This window comes from Pantherophis guttatus, chromosome 1 (assembly GCF_059756535.1).
Source record: "Pantherophis guttatus breed Tessera chromosome 1, ASM5975653v1, whole genome shotgun sequence".
Lineage (NCBI taxonomy): Eukaryota > Metazoa > Chordata > Lepidosauria > Squamata > Colubridae > Pantherophis > Pantherophis guttatus.
Genome location: NC_142063.1, coordinates 102,736,222 through 102,758,753, shown reverse-complemented (window position 1 = coordinate 102,758,753; position 22,532 = coordinate 102,736,222). Strand labels below are relative to the sequence as shown.

Here is a 22,532-nt window from a genome sequence, read left to right as displayed (position 1 = left end):
CAGATCCAGATTGATTTGGAGCTCTGTTATCAGCTGCAGAGGCCTTCAGGAAAGCCTTGCCGAAGAAAGGGGATGCAGAAGAAATGGGCTGGCAAGGCAGGTGTTTGGGGTGTGCAAGGCCTGGCTGCAACTGGCTGAAGGTAAGTAGTAGGGCAGTTTACCCCCCTCATCCCCATCCTAGCTTAATTTTTACCCATGCACTCTGGAGTGGGTGGGCTCTTAATTAGGGCTTATTTTGGGGGTAGGGCTTACATTGGGTGCATGGGTAAAAATCAAGCTAGGCTTTACTTTCGGGATTGGTCGTATTTTCGGGGAAACATGGTTACTAATGTTTGTTTATTCAACTATTAAAAAAAACGTACATATAAAAAGATGCAATAAAAAACTAGACTTCCCAATGAGAAAATTCTAAAATTTTTAGGATATTTTACAAAACTTAAGAAACAACCACTTAAATGGGAATAGGGTCAACATGTATAATATAATCCTATGGATATTAGCTCATACATAATTAAACAGGTGAACTTGATAGTAAGTATATTTAAGACCATAATCTTCAGGGATGAGAAAAAAGGGAAATAAAATGTTCTCTCTCTGTCCCTCTCGGAATATTGAAAGTTATTCAAGATTATCTAAAATTAAATGAGCACTTGATTCGCAAACAATTAAAAAACACTAATGGAAATTAAAATAGTTGACTTACCTAATCTATCATATTCATTATAAAATGTTACAATAATTATTATATTGAATTGTAACTGAAAATAAAGAATTTAATTCAATAATCAATGGATTGGGGGGGATAAATAAAATGTAAATAATCATTTCCAAGACCTGACAATTAATAGTAACTTGGATAACTTAAAAATGGTATCAGTAAAGTTATGGTCATATCCTCTGGATATGAACAGTTGCAGGAATTGGGTATGGCTAGTCTAGAGAAAAGAAGGGTTAGGGGGTGACATGATAGCAGTATCCCAGTATTTAAGGTGCTGTCACAAAGAAGAGGGGGTCAACTTATTTTCCAAAGCACCAGAGGGCAGGACAAGAAACAATTGATGGAAACTAATCAGGAAAAGAAGCAATCTGGAATTAAGGAGAAACTTCCTAACAGTGAGAAAAATTAACCAATGGAACAGCTTGCCTTCAGAAGTTGTGGGTGCTTCATCACTGGGTTTTTTTAAAGAAGAGTCTGGACAGTCACTTGTCTGAAATGGTATAGGGCCGTGATGGTGAACCTATGGCACGCGTGCCAGACGTGTCAGGCAGAGCCCTCTCTGTGGGCATGCGTGCTGTCGCCAGCTGCTCTTCTGGTTTCCGCCAGCTGGTCTTCGCAGGCACTGGAGCACCTGAAAATGGCAAAAAACGGCCAAAGACCAGACTGTTTTTCAGGCTCTTTTTGGGCCGTTTTTTGAGCCATATTCAGGCCATTTTTCAGGCCAAATGTAAGGCCATTTTTCAGGCCGTTTTTGGGCCTGAAAATGGCCCCCAAAATGGCGAAAAAACAGGCATGTGCGCGTCGGCCAGCTGGTCTTCGGGTTTCCGGTGCTCCGGCGCGCACACATGCACATGCGTTCCAGTTTGGCCACTTGGTGCCAAAAAGGTTCACCATCACTGGTATAGGGTCTCCTGCTTGAGCAGGAGGTTGGACTTGAAGAGCTTCAAGTCCTCTTCCAGCTCTATTCTAATTCAATATGTTGGAGACTACAATATCCAGTATTTCCAGTCCAAACAACCAAACATACTCTCTATCCAGAGCTTATATAACCCTATACTATTGCTGTGGCTAGTCAAGACATTGAGTCCTCTCTGTTGAATACTTTCTACATACATTGAACTATTATTCCTATTATATAATAATTCTATATTCCTAAGCAGCAGGCAGTTGGGCATGATGGGAATTACATTTGATACTGTCCCTCATGGTCTTTTTTTTTTTTTTTTCCCTTTTAAGACGAGGAATTAAGACACTGGGGATTTGATAAACTTGTCCAGGAAAGTAGAAAGAACACTTTTTGCAGCCTTTGTAGACAAAGCACCACTAAGAGGGAAATGGAACACACAGATGTCTTGTAAAACTAAACAAGAGGGATTCTTTTTCCTTTTTTATTCACAAGGAAGTAAACAAGGGCATTTCATTAGGCTGCTTGGTAATATTTTTCCAAGAAAATTTTGTTTCCTGACACTTGGCCATATGGAAGGCTGAATGAAAAGGAAAACACTGTGCTACACAGGATAGTATTTCTCAGACAGGACAGAATATCCTTGTTAATTGCTCCTTACTACCGGTAGGCAGTTATTTAGTCCGTTTTTTTTCTGTTCTGCATCTTTAACAAAGTCAACAAGAACAAGCAGAACATTTCAAATGAAAAGTGACCTCTTTTCCTATGATCTAATAAGGATGTTCCCATTAAAGATTTCCAAGACACTTTCAAGAGAGTCTGAGGATAATTGGCACTTGATGCTTACCCCAAGAAAACAATTGCAGCAGGGGAAAAAAATGGAATTTAAAAGTTATCAATATAACATTTCAATCTACATGCGTGACAGGCCTCTCAACTTCTCCCATCTACTATTGACTTGGTTCATATATCATACTGATCAAAAGGTGGTTTGGTTTTGGCTTGACACGTGATCTCAGACACTGCAGTTTGTAAATCATGATTGATGATAACATAATGTAGCATATAAACCAGGCCAATATTACTTCACCTCCAAAAGCACTATCAGCCATTTACCATTCACCAATAGTGAAGCTTGGCACAAGAAGCAGACAAAAGTATTGATTCACTTGGGATTCTTCTACTGGCAACCTAGTACTGTTAAGATTTTTAAAGTACTTTCTTCTGGTTAACATTTAAAATATGAAATAAGTTTGTTGCTTCCATTAATTATGACAGACTCTTGGACAGAGCTCTACAAATGCTCCCAGAGTATCTCTAATTTATCACATTGGTGAAAAAATTATTCCCCATATCCTTTAGTTAGCCTTTTTCTTACCTTAACCTATCTAGTCAGAATTAGTGAGTTCTTTTATAACGACGCTATAGAGCACTGCACACAGAACTAGACACAAGACAGCTTTTTCCCGAATGCCATCACTCTGCTAAACAATTCCCTCAATACTGTCAAACTAGTTATTAAGTCTGCATTACTATTAATCTTCTCATCGTTCCTATCACCCATCTCCTCCCACTTATGACTGTAGGACTGTAACCTTGTTTTCCTTACGATTTACACTGCTCAAAAAAATAAAGGGAACACAAGCAGAAGACATCCGAGATCTAAATGAATGAAATAGCCTTATTAAATACTTTGTTTGTTACATACAGTAGTTTTGTGTTCCCTTTAGTTGTTTGAGCAGTGTATAAACTACTGTATGTATGAAGTCCTGGATTGTGGGGGCAATAAGCTGACTTTGTATAAAAAAGAACACCGCTTGTGGGGGGCGAAAGCCCTACTAAGCAGGTATATACAAAAGTATGAAGGCTATTGCTTAACGCATTGTAAGCCGCCCTGAGTCTCCGGAGAAGGGCGGCATATAAATCAAACCAATAAATAAATAAATAAATGTAAAGAACAAAGTATTTAATAAGGCTATTTCATTCATTCAGATCTCAGATGTCTTCTGCTTGTGTTCCCTTTATTTTTTTGAGCAGTATATATTGACTGTTTCCTAGTATGATTTTCCACATTTCGCCATAGACTATTATCATTTTTTTCTGGGAAATTCTCTTATCCACAAAGGAATTGCCACTAGGAACAGTTTATGGTTCACCCCATCCATACTAGCTAGCATAATACAACTCTTTAAAAGCACACAGTACAGTACGTATTAGATATTACACAGCAAAATCCTTCCTAGCCTAGCTTATTAATAACTGCTACTGCAGATTTTAAATATTTCCCATGGAAATTAATGGAATTTAACAGTCACTCTCTTTCATATGAGACTAGGGCTAGAATCAATAAAAAACAAAAATGTGTTACCCAAATATTTCTGAGAGCTTGTAGTAGCTCTAATAGCAGAAATTGAAATCTGCAGAAATCTTGTATTAGCATCATTCAAATATATACCTACTGCATTTAGTCTACACGGAATACCCATTATTCTGTCGGTGTAGTACAGTCAACTTTGTGAAACCAGGTAAAACAAGCCACTTCATTTGCAAGTTCAAATAAAACAGAAAAACAAAGAAAACAGGAAAAAATAGAAATAAATGGAAACATCTAGAGATAGAATGATGAAAATGGTTGAATATGTCCATGCTCACTTTATATATATATATATATATATATATTTGTTTTCTCAGGTTTTCGCGGGTGTTTGTATGTAGGTCTTTGGTTATTCGGGTCTTCTCCCACGTAAAATTGGAAGTGTCTTGGCGACATTTCGACGAAGTCTCATTCGTCATCTTCAGGCTGGTGTTCTCGGCTTCGTGCCGAGGAAGCACGAAGCCGAGAACACCAGCCTGAAGATGACGAATGAGACTTCGTCGAAACGTCGCCAAGACACTTCCAATTTTACGTGGTTTTCGCGGGTGTTTGTATGTAGGTCTTTGGTTATTCGGGTCTTCTCCCACGTAAAATTGGAAGTGTCTTGGCGACGTTTCGACGAAGTCTCATTCGTCATCTTCAGGCTGGTGTTCTCGGCATTTGCTCCTGGAAGCACGAAGCCGAGAACACCAGCCTGAAGATGACGAATGAGACTTCGTCGAAACGTCGCCAAGACACTTCCAATTTTACGTGGGAGAAGACCCGAATAACCAAAGACCTACATATATATATATATATATATATATATATATAATTTATTTTTAAAACAAAAACATAAAACACATCTTTTGAAAATGAAGCTTTTGCTCAGGTCACATATTAAAGAAAATCATTAACAAATCTTATTTTTCAATTAACACAACTAAATATTTTAAAACAAGTATTTCCCTCAAATCTATCTATATAACTATGCCATTATCCCCAAAAACCTGTTACTTAAATCTTAAATCCTATCAATCCATTTTCTCTTTCATTTGCTTAGATGGATATATTTTAACAATATAAATCATACAATTATATTAAACATTCCAAAAATTTTCAATTTCAACATACCCATTTTTTTCTATTAAATTCAAAATTTATACTCTTTATTTCTATTATTAAAGCTATCTTATTCATTTTATCTTAACTATCACTCTCAACATACATCCCCTCACTTTAATTATCCCACCTCATTTTATATTTTCCTAAAAAACCAAAACCCAACATTATTATCTTTATCTTTGTTGTTAAACCAATCATTTTTATTTCTTGGTTATTAAACACAGCATAACCATTTATTTTGGCTGTTGAACACAGCATATCCTTTTTTATTTTTTGGCTATTACACAGCATGCCCTTTGTTTGGCTGTTAAACATAGCATATTAATTGTTGTTTTTTGGCCTTTACATGGCATATTCAGTTTGGTTTGGCTGTTACCCAGCATAATCATTTTGTTTGGCTGTTCAACACAGCATATTATAATTTTTTGGCTGTTAAACACAGCATATTCATAGTTGGTTTAACTATCAATCTCTACTTAAACCTTTCTTTGTTGTTTCCATCCATTTATGAATTGCTTTTTCACATAATCTTATTTTTTTTTGTATCCTTTTTCATGATATTCATGACATTTTAACATTGAGACATGGTAATCATATTTATCCTTGTTCTTTTCCTTAGCATTTTGACATTAAAATATAGTTCTTGCATCAAGCATATCTTTACATGTATTAATTAATTTCTTTTAACATTCTTAATTTCTATAAAAACCTCCCTTTTATTATTACAATCCATCTTTACTTTATTTTATTTTTAATCACATTGTCTTCATTTCCTCGCATGCAAACGTATATTTCCTTCCATTTTCCAAATTTTTAATTTTTTTTCTCCATAAATCACATTAAATCTCTTTTATTTTTATTCCGGATATGATGTATCAAGTCTTTTTCTTTTGAGGCTGCGCTTAATCCTTCTTCTATTCCTGCGCCAACATTTAAATTGTTATTATTTCAACTGTAGGAGTTCCATTGTAAATTTCTTTTCTGTTCACCATAATCAACTGCCTGCAAAGCTGACTTTGTATAAATATACAAAAGTATGAAGGCTATTGCTTAACGCATTGTAAGCTGCCCTGAGTCTCCGGAGAAGGGCGGCATATAAATTAAAAGCAAAAAAATTAAAAGCAAATTAAAAGCATGCTGGAAAGAAAAATCCTCCTCCACAGAATTCGGTAATTTTTATCTGTAAAACTCAGTGTTTCCCATAGCAAAGGAAAGTTAGAAAGTTCCTCTTTACGCCAGATGGTGTCTCTCTATAATCCACATTTTCCATTAGTCATGCAAGACTCCATTTTATTCATTATTATATAACCATCCAATTTATTTCTTCTTCTTTTAATTAAAAAAAATATCAAATCTTTTTTAAAATCCAGTTCAAATTCTAAAGGGTTTAGTCTTTTAACCATATCTCCAGATTAATTCTCTTAGTTCTGTTCCAAAATTAGTTGTTTCTCGGGTCTTTGTCTCTTTAAAGTTGTAGTTTTAAACAGTTTTTCCAAAGCCCCTTTGTTGCATAGCCGCTGTTTTAGGCTAGGGGTCTTCTAATTATTAGTGATGTTCCAAACGTTGTTACAAACCTGGGCTGTTGTCACTCACCCGGCTTCAAAGAGCTCCGTTTTTCTCCGCTTTCCTCCAGCACTTTTCTTGCCTGGTTGTCACAGCTTCGTGGCAGCCGCCTTGGCTGCCGCCCCCCACCGCCGACTCACAGAGGGTTTCCTCCGACCTCCGAGGAACTTGCCTGTTCCTTTCAGTCGTCCAAGGCACCCCTCTTCTTCCCCCATCCCTGCAGGATGGGTTCGGTCTGAAGACCATCGGTGGTGGTTCAGCAGCCGGGGTTTTCGCGGGGCTCATTAGAGCCCACTATTTCCCTGTTTCACCGTGATGCCAAACCGGAAGTCCATGCTCACTTTTCAAAGCATTCTCTCACAGTTATGATACCATGTGGTTAGTTTTTTAAAACAATGTTAATAGATGCTGAATTTGGCAGAGTATATTCTACAGCTACAGCTGATATAGTCAGCTGGGTGCCATCGCTGACTATTGGGGGCCAATCATTGGCCCCCACGGAAAGGGCTCGCAACTTGGGCATCCTCCTGGATTCACGGCTGTCTTTAGAAGAGCACTTGACGGTCGTGACCGGGAGGATTTTTCATCAAGTTCGCATGATCCACCAGTTGCGTCCCTTTCTAGATCGGGACTCTACACACAGTCACTCATGCCCTCGTCACCTCTCGTCTGGACTATTGTAATGCTCTCTACATTGGGCTCCCCTTGAGGTTCACTCGGAGGCTCCAACTAGTGCAGAGTGTGGCCGCGCGGGTGGTTATGGGAGCAACGTGGAGCTCCCATGTAACACCTCTCCTGCGCGAGCTGCATTGGCTCCCGGTGGTCTTCCGAGTGCGCTTCAAGGTTCTGGTTATCACCTTTAAAGCGCTCCATGGCTTAGGACCTGATTATCTACGGGACCGCCTACTCCCACCAATAGCCTCCCACCGGCCAGTACGCTCCCATAGAGAGGGGCTCCTCCAGGTGCCGTTGGCCAAACAATGTCAACTGGCGGCCCCAGGGGGAGAGCTTTCTCTATGGGGGCACCTACGATCTGGAACGAGCTCCCCCCGGAGATACAGAGGATCCCGGATCTGCGCACCTTCCGTCGCATGCTTAAGACTTTTTTATTTCATCAAGCTGGCCTGGCCTAAATCTTCTCCCCTTTTTAAATGTAAATTTTAATTTGTTTTTAAATTATGGGGTATTTTAAATTCAGCCAAATTATTTAATTCATTTTTAATTTATTTTAAATTTTTGTATTTATGTGTTTTATCTTGTGGCTGTTCACCGCCCTGAGTCCTTTGGGAGAACGGCGGTATAGAAATTTAATTAATTAAATAAATAAATAAATAAATAAATACACAGCTAAGCATATACAGTAAAGGGAAGGTCAAGTCTACAGGTAGGGTAGGTTTTTTTCCCCAAGCTTTTTAACTTAAAGTAAGAGAAGTTCTGAAATTTTCTTTGGAAATTAAAGTAAAGCAGGATTGCTCATCAATGTTTTGTATTTAAACCATACAGTGACAAAATAACATACAATAGTTATCGTATATTGTATATTACTGTATGTGCTGTACTATTCATCATCAAAAGAAAAAAAAAGCCAAAACCAAGAAGGTTGGAACAATGAGCTTAATCATTCTTCTTCTGTAGTACCAATGAAAATATATTTATATCTCCACATACAATCTCCGGGATTGCCACATTTCTGTGACCAAGATAGAGAAAGATTTCATCTTTTTTTTTTAGTGGTTCTAACAAAAATCCTAGCCCTGAAATGAGGGGTTGAGTCTTAACGAGGTAAATATGATCTTTTATTCCTATACAGCAGTTCAGACCCTCACTTCAGTCTTTTCCACTATAAAAAAGGCAGGAGGGATGACTCACTTATGAAGATCCTAGATTACTCACTTATTGAAGATTGATTGAGGTAGGGCAAAATAATGATTAAGAGAGATGGAAACATCTTGATTTAAAGTGGTTGATTTAAAGTGGCACATAGCCAGTAATCCAATTATCAGTAAGGCAAACTGATGAAATTACTGCCCACCATTTCATCTAACCCTCAACTCCAGGATGCTGTCAATCACCTCAAACCTACGTTTCCTGTTTTCTTTCTGTTCCAGAGCTGAACAGGTGAGCACACTTCCAAAGACCAAGCAACGCTATTTTTAAGAACCTTCCCATTCTGAAAATCAATTAGCATGGGAAGTTTCTATTGTGTTTGCACTATATAAGCTTCTTATGGTGTATTTCTAATTAAAACCATTCATTTTAATGTTATTGCTAAAGTTAATTACTTTGGATTTTATTATTATAATTAAGTGTAGCAAGGAGGTTGGTAAGCAGTAGACTGCCTTCACACTGCAGTCATAAGCATAAGGAGGATGAGAGCTTCTGTAGTTCCATTATTTCTTGGCTTCAACCTCAACCTATTCTATTTGTCTATCTTACAGGACTGTATTACTGCTTGTGAGATATGCCTGGAATACTAAGGAGCAATGTTGTTAAGCACAGTTGTTAAATATAACAGAAATAAATCATCCACAGCATACGGTAGTGAAGTTTAGGAATGAAACTATCCCAATCCCCTGGGATGGCATACTATATATTAGAAGTACTTCAATGTCTCTTCAGTTTTTATCTGAAATCTCAGTTGAGGATATTCTAGCTGTGCCTACAAAACATGATTCCTCATTAACTTCTTTTCATATGAATAAAGAGTGGTATTTGCAATATTTCTAACAGGTTTGTTTGAAATGTGGTTTTTTTGAGTTTCTAAACATTTTTTAAAAATGGCATGTTATAGTAATGTTATCATAATTATGTACCTGTGTGTCATGTCAATCCTGACGTCTTGTGATTACATGGACAGGACAGGACATGGACCTTCATGAAATTTTCTTGGCAACATTTTTGAAACGTGGCTTGTTATTTTTTTAAAAAAAATAAGTTTTATTAAACATTTTCAACGTTAAAAAACAAAACACAAATTTTCACTCATTACAGCATTTCCATATTGGTGTCAATATCATCCATAACATTCAAATTTACATAAGTTCTATTTCAATGGTTCACTATCCTATATTATACAGTCGTTTGAATTGTAGTTGTATTTACACAAAATACGATACAATCCTATTATCATCAATATTATATAGTTCTTATACAATAATTTTATTCCTGTTCTCTAGCCATATATACCATCTACTCCAAACTTGGTAGCATTCCGATTCTTCTCTCTTTCAATTCCATAGTCAACCTATCCATCTCTGCACACTCATATACCTTTCTTATTATCATTGCCTCTGAAGGAATATTAGTCTGTTTCCAATTTTGGGTGAAAATGATTCTGGTTGCCGTTAATATGTGTAATATTATATATTGAAGTTTCTTTGCCATTTTCCCATCTAAAATTCCCAATAAAAATAATTCTGGCTTCAATTCAATCTTTTGTTCAGTAATTTCTTCCAACCATTCCCTTATTTTAGGCCAATACTTTCTGGCTCTGGGGCAGGTCCACGTGATAGAAAGTTCCCTGTTAATAACTATATCTCCAGCATTCGGGTAAACGGTTTGGAAACATTTTGGCCAATCTCGTTGGGGGTAAATGCCAACAATAAAACATCGTGTAGAGGTTTTCCTTATAGGCTGCTGACATTGTTAGTTTATAATTTTTCTCCCATAATTTGTCCCAATGGTCTAATTCAATATTATGCCCAAAATTTCTAGCCCAATTTATCATTGTCTCCTTCACAGTTTCTTCTTCCATTTTGAATCTTAGGAAGAAGTTGTATGCTTTTGTATTCATTTTCCCCCCTGTCCCTAGCAATAGGTTGCATGACTCTCCTGCAAAGCAGATCAGTGTTTCTTATGTAATTTCTTCACATGTTGTCCTTTTTAATAAAAAAAAACTAAATGCACTGTATGGAAGATTTACTGTAGTAGTAATGCCATTAAGGATTTGATGAAATGCCCTAGATAAAAGAATAGTGTTAAGCAAGACCCCAAGTATTCCTTTCTTTTACCTTCTGAATAGAAATCTTCTTTCCTAGAGCAGCCATTGGTAATAAGACAACTTGGCAGGTAGCTACTCAGAATTAGTGTCCGAGTATCTAAAGAATTTTGTTGTGACTTTGTTACCTAGAGAACAGAGCTTAGAGGTGGGTTGCAAGCTGCATTAAGCAGCATTATATAATCGAAGGAAGCCAGGAAAAGTATTTGATTATTTGATGTGGCAGAGACCTTTGTAGACTAAGAGATAGGACGCTGACTAGCTGATAACTGAAAGCAAACAATTGATTCTGCTTCACATAGATTTATAGCTCTCTCCTTTCCATTAAATCCTCAGTCTACCTCTTGAGTAAACAGAACACATCTGTCTAATCGGGATTAAGCATACAGTTACTTTTCCTTCTTTAGTTCTTTAATTTTATTAGGAGAACAAGTTTGGAAAAGTGGCTAAGGTACCAGACTAGAAACTGTGGTACAGTGAGTTCTAGTCCCACCTGTCAGAAAGCCAGCTTGATACCTTTAAGTCAGTCTCTCCCTCTCTCTCTCTGTAAGAAGTGGGCAATGGCAAATCACTTCTGAAAAACCTTGTCAAGAAAATGGCAGGGACTAGTCCAAGCACTCACCAGGTGTCGAAAACTGACTTGAAGGCATACATTGTTTAACAATTTCCTTTGGGCTTCTAACCAAGACATAAAGATTTAATCTAGTTTAGTTTAGTTTACCCATTGGAAAAATCAGAGATAATCTTACTATATAAGTGACTCAAGATCAGACAATGAACCCATTTCCTAATCGGATAGGTTACCAAAACTCTAAAAGTGGCAAAATTCTGATACGATCAAGTATTGGGAAAAAAATTAAATGTGTAATCAGATACAACTGCAATATTTGCAGTTCAGGAACAAATACATAGATAGATCCGGGAACAGTAGTAAAATAATGCTCTTAGTGTAAATAATACAGACATTGTTTTACATTGATGAAAAAGAGATCAATCAGCATTGTGAAAATAAAACAGTGCACAAAATCCTTGCTGCATACATTTATTTCCCCAGTTCCCAATATAAATGGGGAAACATGTTCCATGCAGGTTTCACTATTACTATTGTGTACACTATTGATCATAAATATTTCCCAGATGAAGTAGAGCAGAGGTGTCAAACTCATTGAGGGCCGCATCAGGATTGTGTTTGACCTTGAGGGGCCTGAGGGGGCATGGCCAGAGTGGGCGAGGCCAGCTCAATGTCACTCATGTCGGGGGCACCTGTGGTGGCCCAAGCGCTCTGTCAGCGAAAACGGGCTCCCGAGTTCCATTTTCGGCTGCGTAGGCCTCCTGGAACCCTCTGCTGCCAGTCAGTGTAGACAATAATCAATCAAATAAATCAAGATAAAATAGTACAATTCCTATTCTACACAATGGAACCCTTTCCCTGACAAATAATAGAAGCAAAATGTACAGTAATGTTGTACATTCAGATTGCAATAATGCAGTCCTCAGGAAGAAATTCTCCATGAGAGAAAACTAGCTTTTGTTCTTTTGCAGTTCTTATCAGTACTAAAAAAACAAATAGTTAGAAGTTTGTTTCTTTATGGAAGGCAAAATAATGCATAATTTGCAGGATAGCTCCAAGCACGTTCATCACATCTCATGCCAATAGCCTACTTGTCATCCTAAAGATCAACCTTTTAAACTTATAAAGTAATGTGTTGAAAAGACATCTTTCTTTCTATTTTCTTGTCTTGCAATTAGCAGTTATAATTAGAAAAATGAATGTAGGAATTGAGCTTCAGCTTGTTTTAGATGAAGTTATACTCTCCTTGAAACAGCAGGTTCTCAGTTCTGGAAAGCTAATTCGTCACTGAATTCTCAGGCAGTATCTCTACTGTTGCATAATTTACATTATGTGGTACCTGGGATTGCACTTGAAAAGCAGCCAGAAACTACAGTTGATGCAATACGACGCAGCCTGGTTACTAACAGGCATAAGGACCAATGGTGCCTTTACAATACTGAAAAATCTGTTCTGGCTGCCAATTTTATACCAGGCGTATTTTATTAGCTGATATTAAACTTTAATGTCCTAAATCACTTAGACACTAAGAATTTTTCTCCTGTCCAGCCCTATCCAGCTATCTGGATCTGCAGAAATGTCTCTTCTGAAGATACATCTGCTACCACAGGTCTGTTTTTCTGGCATGAGGGCTTCGCATTTGTTGCTTCCAAACTATGGAATAAAAGGATTTTTGGCTTTTAGATCCTGTATCTCAGCATTCTGTGACAAGGTAAAGGTAAAGGTTCCCCTTGCGCATATATGCTAGTCGTTCCCGACTCTAGGGGGCGGTGCTCATCTCCGTTTCAAAGTCGAAGAGCCAACGCTGTCCGAAGACGTCTCCATGGTCATGTGGCTGGCATGACTAAACGCCAAAGGCACACGGAACGCTGTTACCTTCTCACCAAAGGTGGTCCTTATTTTTCTACTTGCATTTTTTATGTGCTTTCGAACTGCTAAGTTGGCAGAAGCTGGGACAAGTAACGGGAGCTCACCCTGTTATGCAGCACTAGGGATTCAAACTGCTGAACTGCCGACCTTTCGATCGACAAGCTCAGCATCTTAGCCACTGAGCCACCGCGTCCCTACATTCTGTGATAAATTAATTTAGATAAGAACACTTTTCTTTCACCAAGCTTTTAATTATTAAATGGCATCAGTATTAATTACAGTATTAATTTATGTTTTTAACTTTTTAGACTCTAAGTCTTTTTTCCCCCAGTTCTGTTAGCTAACATGAACAATTCCTAGAGCACAAAAACAAGATATATAAGGTAAATAAATTACGGAAATCCAAATCAAAGCATGATACAGGGAACTTTTTAAAAGGCATCAATCACAAATTATCCTATTATTGCTGATAGTTCACAACTTGTATAATGGCAATGTCATTTAGAATTCTCCACCCCATTCAATGATAAAAAAACGAACAAACTGTATTGCATATTCAAATTGACAGAAAATGGCGTGCATTTATTCCTCTACTCCTGCAGAAAGTCTGGAAAAGATTTCTTAAAGAAAGCCTACATTATCCTTCTAATTAGTTCTGCAAAATAGAATCCAAGATGCTTCACAGTTGACCAGAGAACCAAATTCAAGTCACCTTCCCAAACTGCAAAACTGTCATAAATCTGAAATCTCCTCTCTTTCTAAATCCATATTACTTATACCAGCTGGCCAGTATTTTCCTTCAGTACATGCATCTATTACGGGGGTACACATTTATTTATTAGATTTTTATCTTCTCTTTATATTACTTTATAAGTAACTCAAGACGGTGAACATACCTAACACTCCTTCCTCCTCCTATTTTCCCCACAACAACCCTGTGAGGTGGGTTGGACCGAGAGAGTGAGTGACCGGTCCAAAGTCACCTAGCTGGCTTTCATGCCTAGAACTCACAGCCTCCTGGTTCCTGGGCTGGTAGCACCTTAGGCCAAAAGGGGCTCATCCTAAATTGAAATCCTAAATTGAAATCCACTTGATTTCCATTATTCTGCCCACATAAGAGCAATGGTTGACTCCCGTTTTTTGTTTTATTATTGCCAATCTAATGGTTGGTGTTTGGGAGGAGAGGGGGGGACAAAGGAAAGTAAGAAACAGAATTTATGCTGATGCCGATTTTCTCTCACAGGAATTCCCCGATCTTCCTTGGGCAAAGGCAGCATCAACTCGTGATCGAGAATCTACATGCAGACGGCTCACGTTCTACTACAGGCCAGCCTCGAGGCAGACCCAAGCGCTGGCAAGCAAAAGCGCCAAACATCAGTGCACTCCATTCTCTTCCGAAGCCAGACATTAAAGGGAGATTAACTCTCTGGACCCTCTTTCTTCCTCCGTTCCGCCCTTCTCCTTAAAACATCTCCCCTGTTGCTTGCTCCCCCCACCCCCCCATCCCCACCGACGAGATCCAAGGAATGAAATCAACAAAGTCACGCTTTCTTGTCACATGTTTAATGTTTTCATCCAATCGAGCTTTCAGATGCTTTTGGGGGGGGGGAGCTGAGGGGGGGGGGCCGCTAAGAAAAGCAACACTTGGCATACCACATTTTCTTTCTAACAAAGCCGGGTGGGGGCGGGAGGGAGGGAGGAAAGAAAAAAAAAGGGGGCTGAAAACAAGAGCGAGTACGCACTAGGAGGAGAAACCCCGGAGTCTAATTCAACAGCAAACATGCTGGAGGCAGTCTTACTGCCGCATAGCGACTGTTTATTATCTATTGTTATCTATCAAAAGTCTCCTGCGGGGGATCATAAAAGTCGCCTTGCAGATACCGCGTCTCCTTTCCGTCTGAAGATACTATCTGAATATCTTGTCCAGACTTTTTTTTTTTTTTTTTTAAACTCTGGCCAAAAGAAAACAAAAACAACCGACTGAACTCACCACGGTCACCGGGGACACCATGTTTGCCGAGGCGGCTTCTATAGGTAGTTCTTCGCCTTTGCTTATACAGCTGGCTCTAACTGCGGGTCACACAGCTACCGCTTTTAATAAGATCGGAGGGCATCTATTTTTCTCAATGCCGATTGTTTTCTCGGTGCTTTTTAAAGGACGCCGTGACGTCATAATGCTCGGAGCGAATGTGCAGCGAGGGAAGAGAGAAGGGGGGGGGCGGTCCTGCAGCGAATACGTCTCCGCCCCGCTCTCCTCCTACGAAGGGCTGCACTCGCTTGGTGAGTAGACCCGTCCCAATGCGTATTGTAAGGGGAGCAGGGAGTTGTCCGAATGGTAAGAAACTGCTTTCCCCTAAAAAGATGTCGAGCTCTTCTCAACAAACATATATAATTGTGTCGATCGCCAGTTTCTATTATTTATTTATTTTTTCTCCCGGTTCTAAATCTTTTTCATCGCCCTTTCCTTGATCGCTTTTGCCGATTTAAGAACAAGGTTAGCTGTCGCGGTGGCTCACTAGAAACAAAACATAAAACTACGGCTGTCTTTATCAGAGGCAACAGCCCAAAAAAAAAAAAAAAAAGAGTACGCAGGCTGCAGCATTTTTACACTTGAATACATCCTGGAAGTTGTACAATACTGTACTCAGTGGAGACTGCAGACACAACAGTAGCTACCAAGGTTTCAGTCCGATGCCTCGTTATCTCGAAGTAATCCCACTGCAAGACGGCAAGGCAAGGTATACTTGAAATAAGACATGTACAGCAAGGCTGCGTAGGTTTAGGCAGGCTGAGAGACACTGTTGAGTGATGCACCTTTTTTTTTTTTAATTTGATTTATATGCCGCCCTTCTCCGGAGACTCAGGGCGGCTTACAATGTGCTAAGCAATAGCCTTCATACTTTTGTATATTTATACAAAGTCATCTTATTGCCCCCACAAACTGGGTCCTCAATTTACCTACCTTAGAAAGGATGGAAGGCTGAGTCAACCTTGAGCCTGGCAAGATTCGAACCTGCAGTAACTGCAGGCAGCTGATGTTAATAACAGTGCTTTAGTCTGCTGCGCTACAAGGGCTCTCATGAAGCTGTGAGCTCCAGGTACTGAGAAAAGCCAGAAGGTTGCTACTGGCAGAGCCAAATCTTCCATTACATTACTATTATTTATTTATTAGCCTATCCATTCTTTATTAGTCAGCAAAGTCACAGATCTGCTATAAACAGGATCCAATTTGCAATCCAATCAACCAATTAAAAAATGAAGTACCGTAATTTCTGCTATCCAACAGAGAAAAGGACTAGACTCCAGAGTGAACTGCATCTCCCTGGATGATTTTCTCTCTCTGTCTCTGAAATACACATTCTCTGCCCCCTCCCAAGAAACATTTTCAAGATAACTGAAACAAGCTAGAGCGCTCACATAGAAATGGGGGGGGGGAGATACAAGTAATATGAAGATCAGGCCCGATGAAGGGAATGGCTGGAACAGAAAGAAAGAAAATGGGCACAGTTTATGGGATGGGAAATGGGACAGAGAAGCAGGAAGTGCTACTGAAGATAATAGATGGAAAACCACAACTAAATCTGAAACTTGACAGGTGGAGCATTTGCACCAGAGGTGGGTTTCAGCAGGTTCTCACCAGTTCTAGAGAACTGGTAGCGGAAATTTTGAGTAGTTCGGAGAACCGGTAAATACCACCTCTGACTGGTCCCACCCCCCCACCCCCGTCTATTCTCTGCCTCCCGAGTCCCAGCTGATTGGGAGGAAATGGGGATTTTGCAGTAATCTTCCCTGGAGTGGGGAGGGAATGGAGATTTTACAGTATCCTTCCCCTGCCATGCCCACCAAGCTATGCCCACCAAGCCATGGCACACCCACCAAGCCACACCCACAGAACTGGTAGTAAATAATTTTGAAACCCACCACTGATCTGCACAGCCCTGTAGCATCTGAAGTTGGGAGTGGAAGAGTTGGGCATAGGAGGTTTGAGGACAAATTTGAAAATCTCTAAGGCCACATTTGCCCCTTCAGATTGCCCACAAGCACCACCAGTTTGCACCCGTATGATTTATAGAACCAAACTGTAAATGCTAATGTATGGGAGCTCATCTGCATTATTGATTCTGTTTGCACAAAAATCTGAACTGTGTAATCAGGAAGGTATGAACTCCATAATCTAGCTACTCCAGACAATTAACCCTAAGGGAGTTAACCCTGGCCTCAAACAACTCTGAGTTCATTTGAAGCTATATTGAAGCTAGTAACTATTTCTATCAGCTGTGCTATCTAAATATTTAATGGGTGTGTTAACCTCCCTATTAATTATGTATGATTGAGACATCCCAGAGAGATGCTGCTAAAATGGGGCCTCTTACGCAAAGACAACCAATCACTAGCAAAGGAAATCCTATTATAAGCTCAGCGGCATTCAAAAAAAAAAAAAAATAGGTTGGCCCAGTATGTTTACATCTCCATTTATTCAAATATATGCAAGCTTCAGTAGTGGCTTTATTCCTAATTCATAGGCATAGACAAAGGGCCTGATCCCCTTTTATTAAAGCTGGCAGCCAATATAGCAACAGAAAACTATAGTTTGACCTTTGTTCTTATTGTGGATGGAAACAGGAAGAGGCGTATTAGACTACAACTTCTATCTTGCTTAGTGGTAGACTTAATGGGAATGAGAATCTTTTGAAAGATGAAGGGTGAAGTTTATCTTGTGTCAGGCAAAAGCTGACGTGGGCAAGGTAATGATGCAAAGTGAGTGATGCCACATCATAAACATGGGCACACCTGAGATTTTCTCGTTATTATTGAGTTTAGGGAGGTGTTTTAATGTTACCCCACCATTTTGAATGCATGTCCTATCTCCAGATGGCACAAATGTTCAAGAGTTGTTGTCAGGGGAGCTTTTGGGGTTCATGAGGAAGAGCAGTGCTTGGACTTACATATGGGTTTAACCTACCATTGCATGACATGAATAGTAAAGCTCAGCCAGTAAGCCCCAGCAGTGAATGGGAATGGAGTTTTGGGTTGTGAGAGGTGACTGACTTATAACTTATATCAGGAGTGTCAAACTCAAGGCGCTTAGTTGCTTAGGTGCTCAAGGGGCTTAGATCTGGCCCATCAGGCCACCCTGGAAACAGTGAAGGACCAGCCCGTGGTGCCTCTGCCAGTGAAAATGGAGATTGGGAGGACCACAGGCGGCCCTCCCGAGCTCCGTTTTCACTGGCAGAGAGTTGCAGGAGGCTATCGCAGCTGAAAACAGAGCTTGGGAGCCCATTTTCACTGGCAAAGCACTCAGGCCACCACAGGTGCCCCCGACACGAGTGACGTCAAGCTGGCCACACCCACCTTGGCCATGCCCACCCCAGCTCCCCGAGGTCAAACACAACCCTGGTGCGGCCCTCAATGAAATCAAGTTTGACATCCCTGACCTACATAATGCTTGAAAAAACTACTTGTTGCAAGGGTATACTGTACCATCAGGGAGGGAGGGAGGGAAGAAGGTAGGTAGGTTTCAATAGTGATCATTCCTGACTATAGCAATAGCATTTTCAACTTGTATACTGCTTTACAGTGCTTTACTCTCTAAACGGTTTACAGATTCACCATATTGGCCCCACTATTGTCAACCTTGAGCCTGGTGAGATTTGAACTGCCAAATTGCAGGCAGCCGGCAGGCAGCAGAAGTAGCCTGCGGTACTGCACTCTAACCACTATGCCACTGTGGCTCATAGAATAAAAAACAAATGGGTCTTTTGATTATCTCAAACTTGTCTGTATATCAATTTGTGTTTTTATATCCAGGTATATATGAAAAAGCTTCCAGTTATAATTAAATGATGATTACTTTTAAAACTAAATCTAGTTCACTCCAAACCTTTTGGCTTGTCCGTTGACCTTCATTTGTAGCACCATCAGCAATTCTGCAGTGAGCTACTGATATTCCAGTTCGCCTGGTCTTCCTTTTAACTCAGTGGCTATGTTTAAGTCATACAATTCAGTTGTGTGAACATTCAGTAAAATCCTAGCAATTATATTTGTAATTTATATATAAGGTTAAACTTGGTTCCTTTTGAAAGTTTAATGTCTTGCACAAATGCAACTGATTGGATTAGTTTATTGCACAAACCCATAAAATGGATTAAGTTAAGTTTTGGGAACGCAACATTAAGCATGTTTTGGGAACGCAACCACTTTAGCCCAGGAATGCCGTAGGAACCTCCTATAAATGTGCTAACAGTACATGGTGTTTTTTTGCCTGACAGTAACTGATGCAAGAACAAAGAGCATCATTATTAACTAGATTTAGCAACAGGCATATAATCCTTGAGAGCCAGTTCGGCAGAGTGGTTCTGGCATCAGGGAGATGACAAATTTATCTTCATTGCTATCAATAGCTATTGCTGATTGTTTGGCTGTAGTAGGAGCAAAGAAATTTCATCAAGTTTTTTTTTTAATAATGGAGTCTTGGTAGTTTTTTCTCAGTTACACCCAGGAGACATTCCTCTATTTCCATGGGTACTTTACACATAAAGGGCAAGGGAGAGAGATAAAAGTAAGGAAATTCATGCTTGGGGTCCCAGTTTAACATTTTATTTTGTATTCATGTCTTTTCACAGATTAGTCTCCATAGTAACCAAGAACTGTGGCACCATTCTAGAACTTGGCTCCAAACACACTGCACGTTAATACTGTAGACTTGGCCAGTTTAGCTACATCCATTGTGTCAACACATGAAGAGAAATTCTGAATTGTAGAGTGGGAAACAGCTAATTTCCCACTCCTCTGCTGATTAGGAATTATAAAAACCGTAGTTCAATATTCATGGAGGACACCTGTTTGCAAAAGGCTAACAGTTCCACATCCTGCATAATCATATTTCACATGAAATCAGTAAAGAAGACAGTCAAGATCCATCTATCTCAAAAACAGAGTTGAGGCATTAAAGAATCATAACCTAGTTTAGAAACGTAATTCAGAAGAAAATTCTGATGTTACTGAAGATGCAGTAAAGCAATTATCTGGGAGTGGCAAAATGATTACGTATTATTTTCCCCACAGTGACTTGCAAAGGAAGTATCTACAAAGCTATTAACATATTTGCTAGTGTAGTGTTAGAAGCATTGCCTCTTCACTGGTACGCATGAAGTAAAATATAGGATGCATGATTAAAATAGTAAATATCAGGATCAGAACTTAATATTTGTCCTACTTACCTAAACCTGAAAACATCAAGAGAGAGGTGCTAAACAATGTGAGCTGTTGTGAATTCAGTATGTGTTATATTTGCATACAATTCATTTCAATCTATGGATATCATCTCCACACAAAGAAATCCTTCCGTTGATCTAACCTTATATTTTAACAAAAGGCATTTCCACTGGAAGATTCTATACAAATTCAAAAGCCACTTTGGACCTTGGCAATCCCACATAGCTTTGTTGGGCAGGCAACCAAATTTACTTCTGCTTTTCTAAGTTCCATTTTGGGATAGTGCATATATGTGGATTGAGTGTGGGTAGAGAAGTCTGGTTAAGATAAATCATAGCCACCTGAAAATGTGATCAGTTCCTGCATCCTAAAAATAATATATTTTGTGGAGAACTTTCTTCTCCCCCATTTTAGCCTCCGCTGCTGCAGCCAGAGGCTGCAAAAGTCAATGACACAATATCATGTCAACTGTATAGCTCTTGGTGAGATTTTTAATAGAGGAGATGTGGGTGGGTATCCTGGCAGTTTTGTCCTATTGCTGTACAGATGCTCAGATCCTTATTTGCAAATAATCCAGCATACACACCATATACTGAAAATGTGGATGGGAAGCAAGCATTAACATTATTTCCTGTTTGTTTTGGGTAGAGATGAAGGGACTTTTTTTTCTTTCTCCAGGATTAGCAGTAGCGTGAACAAGGGAATGATTTAATGATCTTTTTTTGTACACTCCCATTTGTCAACTTGAGTGGAAATGCTGATTGGCTCATTCTTTTCTCTGTTTTTCAAATTCAGCAGAAATGAACATGGTGGGCAGATAAACCTCAAAATTGCTTTGGTGGACTGGGTAGTGGAGTCAATGCCACGTGCAACTGAATAAGCTTATTTCTTTGCTCTTGTTTTCAGGGGCATCTGACAATCTGGTTTCAGCTTTCTAATAGTCTACTGAAATTGCCCTGGCAAAGAATTTTGTCATGGCACCTGTCCTTTGGAATAACATTTCCCCTCCAGAGATTGGACCACCTGAAACTCTGGACATTTTAAAACAAGTGTGGTATATTTTCCAAGCTTTAGGATAAATTGGTGCTGTGCCTGTCAGTATGTAGTTTGCCTTGGTTATATTTGTTCCACCTATGTTCTGCTCTATGATGTTATTTGCCTGTTTTTAGGCATCATATCAGTTTTAATTGTATGCCACCTAGTCTGTGCTGAGTTGGGCCACCTTTATAAAGCCATATGATAAATAAATAGCTTTTTGCGTCAAATTAAAGTATTTCTATTCTTGAGTGTTCTCTTATTTATAATTGATAATCCTCTCCTGTTTTGGAATTCTGCCGTGGCTTAATATTTCCAAAACCGTTAACTCATTCATAAATGTTCATTTTCTCTATTGTTCCTCAAGGATCTCCTCTATGTTCCCAGCATCTTCCCCTTTCCACAACTTTTTTGGGTGAGCTCTTCAAATCCTGTAATTCTCACTACCCTTATTCTAATGGCATCCATTTTCTTTTTCTTTTTGTGGATCTCATACCTTCATCTGCTTGCTGTACTCATACTGAACACTCACAACCATCTCAAATGATACCTCTCCAATGCCAACCCACTTCTTTTGCCTCCAAGCCTTCCTATCATTGAACTCTGTCCTTATTCATCAACATCACAATATCTTTGAATGGTTCCAAGTCTTCAACATTAAGGTTAATCATCCAAAAGGGGGTTTTCTCCACATATCTTCCTATTACTTGCAGTCTCTGATCCATCAGCATAATATTCTGCCTTGCTTTTAGTCAGCCAAGCAATCCACCTTGACATTATTCCAAAAATAGAAGCAGCCAAGGAGAAAGAAGAATAAATAATTTGCTAGATCATGGTCTTTTATGAAAAACTAAGTTCTTTTGAGATTTCTGGCTTACTCCTTTAATTTCCATCTTTTCTACCAAACTTTCAGCACAAATAGAATTTCTAAAAATCTCTCTACACCCTATTCTTATCTGTTTCTTCCACTGTCTGATCCTGACTGTAAATGCTTCATAATAACAATCTCACTGATTTAGTCTATGGAGACTCTAAGTCATCCAAGTCATGGTTGTCCCAAAGGTGCTTTTTCTGGAGGCTACCGGACTTCGTTTTTTCTTTGAAGACATTTCACTTCTCATCCAAGAAGCTTCTTCAGCTCTGACTGGCATGGAATCTCCCATTCCCCACCATCTAGTCAGA

At 39.2% G+C, this 22,532-nt stretch overlaps 1 protein-coding gene and 1 long non-coding RNA gene across 3 annotated transcripts in view; one reads left to right on the top strand and one right to left on the bottom strand.

Moving 5' to 3' along the window:
* The window catches only part of TMEM86A (transmembrane protein 86A), a 50,253-nt gene extending 34,962 nt beyond the window's left edge, over positions 1–15,291 (bottom strand). Inside the window, exon 1 of one of the 2 annotated variants that reach the window (XM_034416928.3) lies at positions 15,091–15,291. In XM_034416928.3, the coding sequence (XP_034272819.1) occupies positions 15,091–15,111 (21 nt within the window). In that variant the 5' untranslated portion in view covers positions 15,112–15,291. Of the gene's footprint in view, positions 1–14,421; positions 14,575–15,090 lie in introns of those variants that run through there. The other variant, XM_087879797.1, reaches the window with a different exon arrangement.
* On the top strand, positions 14,841–21,588 carry LOC117665256 (uncharacterized). The gene is made up of 3 exons (XR_004591295.3): positions 14,841–15,134; positions 15,258–15,380; positions 21,222–21,588. It is a non-coding gene; the product is annotated as an uncharacterized LOC117665256 (long non-coding RNA).
* The last annotated feature ends 944 nt before the right edge of the window (positions 21,589–22,532 follow it).